The sequence below is a fragment of the Pelophylax lessonae genome (assembly GCF_965119305.1).
Source record: "Pelophylax lessonae genome assembly, chromosome: 4".
Classification (NCBI taxonomy): Eukaryota; Metazoa; Chordata; class Amphibia; order Anura; family Ranidae; genus Pelophylax; species Pelophylax lessonae.
In genome coordinates, this window is record NC_138771.1 from 307705656 (window position 1) to 307715980 (window position 10325).

General features: G+C 49.7%; 1 protein-coding gene across 2 annotated transcripts in view; it reads right to left on the reverse strand.

The window, feature by feature from the left end:
* The window catches only part of LOC309553936 (oocyte-specific histone RNA stem-loop-binding protein 2-like), a 113009-nt gene extending 103125 nt beyond the window's left edge, over nucleotides 1-9884 (reverse strand). For both annotated transcript variants that reach the window (XM_082255440.1, XM_082255439.1), the window contains exon 1: nucleotides 9781-9884. In XM_082255440.1, the coding sequence (XP_082111566.1) occupies nucleotides 9781-9788 (8 nt within the window). In that variant the 5' untranslated portion in view covers nucleotides 9789-9884. The remainder of the gene's footprint in view (nucleotides 1-9780) is intronic.
* Nucleotides 9885-10325: the final 441 nt, after the last annotated feature.

Genomic DNA, 10325 nt, shown 5'->3' on the forward strand with positions numbered 1-10325 from the left:
GTGGGATTGACAAAATCAAATCCAATCTAGTAGGCCCAACCGGTGCCAAACTAGAAGTTTTAAAGGCTCATTATAAACAAAGAATGAGACTAAAAGAAAAAATTTTCCAACGGAAAAAAACCCTCGAGGTAGACCACTGGTCTCCTCAAATTGCGGCCTGCAAAACCTTGCGGCCAAATGAGGCATCAGACGATGCCATTACATCAACTTTATAATGTTTAGAGAAGGTATGCACCGACGACCAGGTAGCCGCCTTGCACACCTGGACCACTGACGCCTGATGGCGAAAGGCCCATGACGCACTAAGTGCCCGAGTGGAGTGCGCCTTAACAGGGAACGGGGGCTCCCGACCCTTAATAGAACAAGCCTGTACTACCGTCTGTCTGATCCATTTGGAAATGGTCGCGGCAGATGCAGGCAACCCCTTTTTGGGTCCATCTGGGATCACAAAAAGTGAATCCGTCTTGCGAAACGAGTCTGTCGTTTTCAAGTATACCCTGATCGCCCGGACCACATCCAAGGAGTGCAAAGCAAATTCCCGAGGATGACTGGGCTTAGGACACAGGGAAGGTAATACAATTTCTTCATTCAGATGAAATTCTGAAACTACTTTTGGTAGGAAGGATGGATTCGGACGAAGAACCACCTTATCTCTATGAACCACCAGATATGGTGAACGACAAGATAATGCGGCCAGTTCTGACACCCTGCGTGCAGAAGTAATAGCCACCAAGAAGGCCACCTTCTGGGACAACGTGGGTAGAGGAATCTCCCTAATATCTTCAAAGGGAGGTTTCTGAAGAACCGACAACACTAAATTAAGATCCCAGGGGGGTAACGGCGCGTGCACTGGCGGAGCCAGATGTCGCACCCCCTGGATGAAATTCCGCACCAAGGAATGAGTAGCCAAAGGCTTCTGAAAGAAGATGGCTAATGCTGAGACCTGACCCTTGATAGTACTCAAGGCCAGTTTCTGCTCAACCCCTTGTTGCAGAAAAGCCAATATTCGACTAATCGAATAAGACCGAGGACGGAACCCCAAAGGTTCACACCATGCAATGTAGGACTTCCATGTGCGATGATAAATCTTTCTGGAAGTCGCTTTCCTTGCTTCAACTAGAGTAGGAATAACTGAAGCTGACAAACCTTTGTCCTTCAGCACCTGGGTCTCAATAGCCAGGCCGTTAAAGCCAGCGATCGTAAAGCAGGATGGAAGATCGGTCCCTGAGACAGTAGATCCTCCCTGAGAGGAAGTCTCCATGGGACGTCCGCCACCAGTCTGACCATGTCGGCGTACCAAGCTCGACGAGGCCAGTCCGGAGCTACCAGGATTACTGGGATTCCTTCCTCCTCTACCCTGCGAAGAAGTCTTGGCAGTAACGCGAGAGGAGGGAAGGCATATATTAGCTGGTATTGCCCCCACGGGGCGATCAGTGCGTCTGCGGTTTCTGCTAGAGGATCGCGGGAGCGAGCCACGAATCTCTGAACTTTCCTGTTGAATCGTGATGCCAACAGATCCACATCCGGGGTGCCCCACCGTAGGCACAACTGGTGGAAAACGTCTGGATGGAGGGACCATTCCCCCTGATCCAGGGTCTGACGGCTGAGATAATCTGCCTGCCAATTCTCCACCCCCGGAATGAACACCGCAGAGATCGCTGGGCGGAACGATTTGTTCCAGCAAAGAATGCAAGCCACTTCTTTGGCCGCTCGGACACTCTTGGTGCCCCCCTGATGATTGACATAAGCCACGGCCGTGGCATTGTCCGACTGGATCCGAACCGGGCTGCCCTGGAGCTGCTCGGTCCAGTGAATCAGACAAAGTCTGATCGCTCTCAGTTCCAATACATTTATCGGTAATCTGGATTCTTCCGGGGACCAAAGTCCCTGGACAGATAACTGACCAAGAATTCCTCCCCATCCGGATAGACTGGCATCCGTGGTCACTATCGTCCAATATATTGGCAGAAATGACTTTCCCTGGCTGAGCATTGGAGACCGAAGCCACCAAACCAGAGACTCTCTGGTCTGTTTGCTCAATCGTATCTGATTGTCCAGGGATTCCGGATTCCGATTCCATCTGAGAAGAATCTCTTGCTGAAGAATTCGGGTATGGGACTGGGCAAATGGGACTGCTTCGAATGAAGCCACCATCAACCCCAGAACCCTCATGCACGTCCGAAGGGAAGACCAGCTGTTGGACAGTAACAACTGGACTGCTGATTGAATCTTTCGAAGTTTCCCTACCGGAAGGAAAACTCTCGTCCTGACTGTGTCTAGAATTAGACCCAGATATTCGAGCCTCTGGGTGGGAACCAGAAATGACTTTTGCTGGTTCACCAGCCACCCGAATTCCTGTAAAGAAATCATAGTAATTTCTATGTTTTGTAGCAAGGTCTGAGGAGATTCTGCATGAAGCAGAAGATCGTCTAGGTAACCTAGAATCGATATACCTCTTTGGCGCAGAAGTGCCAACATAGGGGCCAACACCTTTGTGAAGACCCGCGGAGCCGTGGCGAGACCGAAAGGTAACGCCACAAACTGATAGTGGTTCTCCTCTACGGAAAAGCGTAGAAAACGCTGATGTCCTGCGAAAATGGGAATGTGAAGATAGGCGTCCTTGATGTCTATGGACGCTAGGACATCCCCTGGATGCAGGAAGGCTGCTACCGTGCGAATGGACTCCATTCTGAATCTTCTTATGTTGACGAAAGAATTGAGCGCTCTTAAGTCCAGAATTGGATGCACTTTGCCCTCTTTCCTGGGTATTGTAAACAGGTTTGAATAAAACCCTTGAAACCGTTCTGTCCAAGGAACGTGGACTACCACTCCTTGTTGTAGTAGATCTGTGACTGCTCTCCGCAGATCTTCTAGACGATCCGGAGATAGTCGGATATTGGAAGGGAAGAATCGCGCCGGTGGGAGAGATCGAAACTCGATCTTGTACCCTGACTTTATGACTTCGCAAACCCATTTGTCCGGGATTCTGGAAAGCCATGGATCCGGGAACCGGCGAAGACGTCCCCCCACCCCAGTTATGGGTGGGGGCGCACCTTCAGGCTTTGGATGGTTTATCTTCGGGTCTGGAGGGGGCGGGCTTTTGCTTGCCCGACCACCGACCCCTGACGCCTCCTGCAGGAGCTTTGGAGGACTTAGTTTTTTCACCCGCTGGACGAAAAAACCTTGTGAGCAGAAAAAGAAGGCCCTCGTCTTTGACAAATTCCTTTACCTTTAAAATTTTGCGGTAAAAAGGTGCTTTTTCCACCGGTGAGATCCTTAATGATCTCATCTAAGTTGGCTCCAAATAGACGCTCTCCTGAAAAGGGGATATTAGCCAATGCTTTTTTGGAACCTTGGTCGGCTATCCAACCTTTTAGCCACAGTGTACGCCTGAGAACCACTGCTGAGACTGATGCTCGCGCCATTAATGGAGTGGCGTCTAACGCCGCATCACATACAAACTGTAACCCCTGTATCATTTGTTCCAACAAATCTGATACCGCCTGAGGGACTTCTTCTAAGTCCCGGCGTAACCACTTGGTCCATTCAGTTACAGCCTGCGAAACCAGACCAATAGCAATTATTGGCCTGAAAGCTGATCCAATCAAGGAAAACATGGTGCGAGACATAGCTTCTATCTTGCGATCCACTGGATCTTTGAAAGACGGAGCGTCTTCTAAAGGAATAACCGTGGCTTTATTCAATCTAGCAATAGGTGAATCCACCACAGGTGGTTCTGTCCATTTCTTAATAAGGGTTTCCTCAAACGGATAACGCCTGTCAATGCGTTTGGAAATATTAAAAGTGCGTTTTGGCAGACGCCATTCTTCATCGATTGGATTGCCAAAACATTTGGGCAATGGAAAAACCTTTGCCACTTTGATGCGCTTTTTAGTCCCAAAAGGGATCTCAGTTTCAGCTATTTCTGATGGAATACCCTGTAACCTTAAAGTCTCTTGAACAGATACAATGAGTGCGTTTACCAACGCTTCCTCTCGGGCTATGGCAGATGCCGAAACATCCTCCTCACTGTCTGAAGAGACAGGACCCGAGACACCAATACCAGATGAAGTACCTGCAACTGCAGAAATAGGCTCAGAGTCTGAATCCGAGGTTTCAGATAATAAGGGGTTAGGCGGGGGTCGCTTTCTTGCGCCCTGTCCCTGACAAGCCACTTCCACCCGGGACACAAAAGTTTCCATAATAGCTGACAAAGATTCAATTGTCAATGGGGTGCTGGAGGATCCCACAGACCCCTCGAGGGGATCCGGAGGAGATACATGAGTGGCAGGGTCCATGTTAATACAGGACACTTTTGCCAGCAAAAACAAAAAAACTTTTTCTTTTTTTTTTTTTTTTTGTGCGTCTCCCCCTAGCGCAATAGCGCCCCTCAGAGTACCTGCTTCTCGATCCCAGAGAGAGAGAGAGAGGGACCCCCAAGGCTCACCAACCGATGCAGTGCAGTTTCCAACAAACTGCAGCCAGCGTCTGTCTTACACAGACTGGAAGGAGCTGTTTGCTTTTTCCCGGGCAGAAGGCGTGGCTCCGCCCCCTGTGTACGCCTTCCGGCGTTCCCAGCCCTCCACGAGGAAGCTGGGCTCACAAAACATGGCCGCCCCCATAGAAGAGACATAAGACTCCAAAAACATGGCGGCCGGCGTGACCTGAGGACATATATGTATTCGGTCTACGGCAAAATGGCGGCGGACCGCCGATATCGTCTTCCCAGCACATCCACCTGCACTCTGCTGAGAGGTGACATATGGATCTACAGAGATACACTGCACATAAGGTAGGATTATACCTCCTATGTCTGCTGTAATGTTACAGTCTGCTGGGTAGAGTGTTAGCTCTTGAACCAAGTCCACTTCCCACAAACACATGCTGTATTACAAGGGGGACTTGTAAGTGTCAGATATATACTGACCATATATGGAGGGGCCCATAATATATACTGCCTCATAAATGAGGAAAAAAAGGGAACGTTTTACTCACCATACCGAACCGACAGGCACCCTCTCTTCATAATACCCTCTCCACCGGGGTGGGGGTTTGTGGACGCCTCGACTCTCTGGTCCTGGCGTCCAAGCGAGCTTTAACTCGCAAAGTCAGTCCCTTTACTGGGACTCCGTCGCGGCCGACTCAGCGCACTGGTCTGCACGCGCCTTTTAGGCAGAAACCGGGGTGACCACTGGATCTCACATCCAGCCCGTCGCCCGGCCCCGCATACTTACTTGAATATGTCGCGGCCGACCAAGCGCAATGCCTGGTCTGCACGCACTCGTAGGCCGGCTGGGGTGACCACAAGTGTCGCCCAGTCCGGCATTTTTGCTTGAAGATCTCACAGGAAAAAAACACTGGAGAAAACTACCTAAAAAATCTCTTTTTCTTAAAGAAAAAAAGTCTTGCCAGGACCAAAAGATCCCAGCAAGGAGCTTAGGTCCTTACTCCTGACTAGACAGAAAAAAACTGATTCCCTGTAGCAGAGAGAGGGAGGATATACCCTCAGGGACTGCCCCCTAGGGTGGAGCCAGAACGTTTTGTCATTCTGCCTAGTCCTACTCCTGCGGAGACAACATAACCCAGCTCTTGAGAATCAAGAAGACTACGTCTGTCAATGAGCGATAGAGAAAAGCTTATGCCTTCAAAGGAAATATGTACAGTGAGAAATAGCAAGGTTGCCATAGCCTATCTCCTCCTAAAAAAGCAAATTTCTTACCCAATGCTCACCCAGTGGCTTTAATCATTTCAAGCAGCGGTCTCCAAAACACAGCTCTTTGCTTGCGGTTAACTGGTCCTTGGAACACCATTGCTCCCACTGGTGCCCCATTCCTGGCACTGGTGATCCAAACAATGGGGCACCATCCCTTCCACCAGTGCCAACAATGGGGCACCGTCCCTCCCACCAGCGCCAACAATGGGGCACCGTCCCTCCCACCAGCGCCAACAATGGGGCACCGTCCCTCCCACCAGCGCCAACAATGGGGCACCGTCCCTCCCACCAGCGCCAACAATGGGGCACCATTCCTTCTATTGACCACAGGTGCCAATTTTCCTGCTACTACTGACAATCAAGCCTGAGGCTTTACTTAACTGATGCCAGGGCATTTTCTATAGCCACTGGCTGACGTGCCCCCCCCCAAAGTCACAAGAGAACGCGGGGGGCTGCTGGCATACCACAAGAGAACGCGGGGGCGCTGGCATACCACAAGAGAACGCGGGGGGGGCTGCTGGCATACCACAAGAGAACGCGGGGGGGGCTGCTGGCATACCACAAGAGAACGCGGGGGGGGCTGCTGGCATACCACAAGAGAACGCGGGGGGGCTGCTGGCATACCACAAGAGAACGCGGGGGGGCTGCTGGCATACCACAAGAGAACGCGGGGGGGCTGCTGGCATACCACAAGAGAACGCGGGGGGGCTGCTGGCATACCACAAGAGAACGCGGGGGGGCTGCTGGCATACCACAAGAGAACGCGGGGGGGCTGCTGGCATACCACAAGAGAACGCGGGGGGGGCTGCTGGCATACCACAAGAGAACGCGGGGCCGCGGGCATAGTACAAGAGAACGCGGGGCCGCGGGCATAGTACAAGAGAACGCGGGGCCGCGGGCATAGTACAAGAGAACGCGGGGCCGCGGGCATAGTACAAGAGAACGCGGGGCCGCGGGCATAGTACAAGAGAACGCGGGGCCGCGGGCATAGTACAAGAGAACGCGGGGCTGCGGGCATAGTACAAGAGAACGCGGGGCCGCGGGCATAGTACAAGAGAACGCGGGGCCGCGGGCATAGTACAAGAGAATGCAGGGCCGCGGGCATAGTACAAGAGAACGCAGGGCCGCGGGCATAGTACAAGAGAACGCAGGGCCGCGGGCATAGTACAAGAGATGCAGTGCTGCGGGCATAGTACAGGTGTACCACGCCCGCAGCACTGCATCTCTTGTACTATGCCTGCAGCCCCACAATGGCAGGTAGTGCGGCTGTGGAGGAGTCTCACTTACCGGTTTCTAATGCCCCTTAGATTTAAAAATGGCGCCGCCAACAAGTCATTGCACCGCCGCTCGGGAAAGCTTGTATACGTTCGGCTATTCCCGGGACTAGCCGAACGTGTACGGCCTTTCCCAAGCGGCGGCGCATGTGCGGTGACATGTTGGTGCCGGGCGGTGCCATTTTTAAATCCAAGAGCCTCAGAGCACGTCGGGCCGCCTGGGAACATTTTTTTTTTTAAGGATTCGAGTATAAGCCGAGGGGGACATTTTTCTGTGCTGAAAAACTTGGCTTATACGCGAGTATATACAGTAGTCCAAAGTATGTACATGTCAAACCTATGTGGAAGCTAGAAATCAATGTAGTAGGCACTGCTTCTCTGGTGAATTCCACTAGATTCTGGGCATTGCGCAGAGCAGCTGCCTTCCTGCATTGTCAACAGAGGGCTGCTCCAGGAACTCAATTCACAGAACAATTTGCTTTTTCACAAGGAATGCAAAGCACTCTGACTGGACAAGATTGGGAGGTGGAGCAGTGACATCGCCACCTCATTCAAATCAGAGAATGCAACACGTTCCCTGAATAGTGCACGTTGGGCAAGCAAGATAGTTTAGTAAGCAGCAGGGCAGCTTCTTGGCACGGGAACCAGAAAAGAACGATGATCACGTTAAAAGCTGTGGTTACTGTGATTTTCCAGCTTTCATAGGGATTGGCCAGGTATGGCCCGCTCATACATACATAGCCCAACTATGTAAAATAAGCCAAACCGCAAATTTAGATTTAAAGTAGAACTAAAGGAAAAACGTTGTTAGCTTAGAATAGAGGGGAGAGGGAGTAGAACACCGGTCAGTTCTTATTGCTGTCTGTGCCCCCACTAAAGAGATTCACCCTTTCCATTTATCCAGTTTACCATTATTAAACAAAAAAGTAAAAAAATCCCAAATTTTATGTTGTGCCCAGAATAATAGAGGGAAAATCTTCCAATGGGGACCCTAGTGTGGGGGTCCCGAAGGAATTCCCTTAATTTGAAGGAATTTCCTCTTAATTCCTGTTTGGCTATGGGACAGGAAGTGAGGGTAAATGTCCACAATAGGACACAAGATGGCAGGGGAAAAAATAAAAATAAAATCTCATAGGGGTTATAACACAACCTTATTCTAGCAAAAATGAAAACAAAAAGTTTTGCCTATAGTCCTAATTTAAATAAAATTTAGCTACTGCATTTCATGCCTAGAGCTGCGGACACAACCAGGTAGGCGATAAATGACATCTGCAGGGATCTACAACTAGATGTAGACAGGTTTGCCTGAACATTTCATTCAGATCTTCATATTACTGCACTTTTAGCATACTACACTTTCTTTGGAGCATGGTAGAGCAACTAATATTATTCTTAATGTGGCTAAGCCAGAAATTGGCAGTCTAACCACACATGCCAGGTGTGCAGTTTGCCATAGCTGCATGAACCTAAGGGCTCTTTCACACGGCCGCTCCGTGTGAAAGCTCCGCTGCGGGACTTTTTTCACGGAGCGGATGACATTTGTGTCATCCACTCCGTATGTCCGCATATCATCCCATCCGTTTGCGGATGATATACGGACATAATGTAAGTGTATGGGCATTGCGGATGTCAGCGGATGACACCGCTGACATCCGATTTTCCTTCCTTTCCGTTTTTTGAACGGAGGAAAAATAGGGTTCTGTTCCAAAAAACGGAACAGAACTGAAAGGAGGAAAAACGGATTCCGCTGACATCCGCAATGCCATAGACTTACATTATGTCCGCAAATCATCCGCAAAAAAATAGGATGATTTGCGCGGAGCGCCCGTGCGAAAGAGAAAGAGGTGGTAAACCCACACCTCAAAAAAAAAAAAAAAAAACACAAAACACACACAACAAATTTAGACCTGAACAAACGGGCTGCCAAACAAACTATAAATGATGACCACAAGCTCCAATTGTACAGCCCAACAAGAAGACTTTTCTTGGAGCTCTATAAAAGAGGAGATGCAGCAACTATCTGCACCAGATTAGAAAAATATGGATTGCTTAAAAAGAAGTTAAAGTCAAAACGCAAAACTTCAAAAATAAAAAAAAAAGTTTGATCGCATGGAGAGAAATTAGGACACTTCAGTTTTTATTGTAGTCTGTGCTCCAATAAAAAAGAGCTTCACCCTATTTGTCCTGGTTACCCTTATTAAAACAAAGTAAAAGAAAAACCCAAATGCTGGGTTGTCCCCAGAAAAGTAAAAGGAATCTTCCAATGGGGGACACTAGTTCTGGTGACCTGAGGGTTCCCAAGAAATTCCCTTAGTTTACAGGGATTTCCTCTCACTTCCTGTTTGGCTATGGGACAGGAGGTGAAGGGGGGATCTCCCCAACGGGACACAGATGGAGGGGGGAGGGGGGGTGAATCTGATTATAACCCTCCCTTACAAAATCCAAAAAAAAAGTTTTTGTCTTTACTTGTACTTTAACTTCTGGAAACAAAAAAGGGATAGTCTGAAGGAAGTCCCTTTGCTCTATAAATAGGAAGCTGAGCTATGGGGCAGTTGTGGAATTTTAATCAATGGTAAATCACGTGATGAGCTTGCACTATCAATGTCCAGCCCCATCCAAATCTCAACATTCAATCCCTCTCTATAGCTATAACTCAGCATGGCTCACTTTATAGACACACCAAGATCTCACACGCACATTGAAACAAAGCAAAGCTTGGACGCCATCTACAGTCCTAATGTCGTCGCTCTCAGCCATACACATTCACTGCCACCGCCTACCCAGCCTCATTACCGATGCATGGCTCTACAAACAGCTGATCAGAGGCGCGCCACCCCCACCAGCCCTTTAAAAAGTCCCGCGACGTGACCCGGGCGGGGTCTGCATGCATAATCAGGGATAGGGGGGCGAGGCTGCCGCTGGAAGCTGTCATTGAACCTGCAACGAGCACTAAGCCAATGACAGGCTCTGTTTTCTAACACACTGAGAATGCGACCAATCGCTGCGTATGTCGTTTTAAAACGGGAAACCCCTCCTATCCCGAACCAAATTGCCCTGGCGTTTTTATCTTATTGGTTGCTAGCGGCTTTCTGACCCGGATACCGTCTGGTGATTGGTGGATGGCTGGGGCGGAAGATTTCAATTCCTCGAATGCCCCCAGTCTTTTCGGGTGGCCGCTTCTGGTTATTTACATGTGATATCCGGTGTGGGGAAGGAGCGAACCGATTCAGGGAGAGCTCGGCTTGGGGTTCTATGTCGTGAGTTGGGCTTACTGCTCGGTCCTCCTTCCTGGATGAGGAGAGGCAGGAAACATGTGAGAACTTTTCTATTGTTCATGT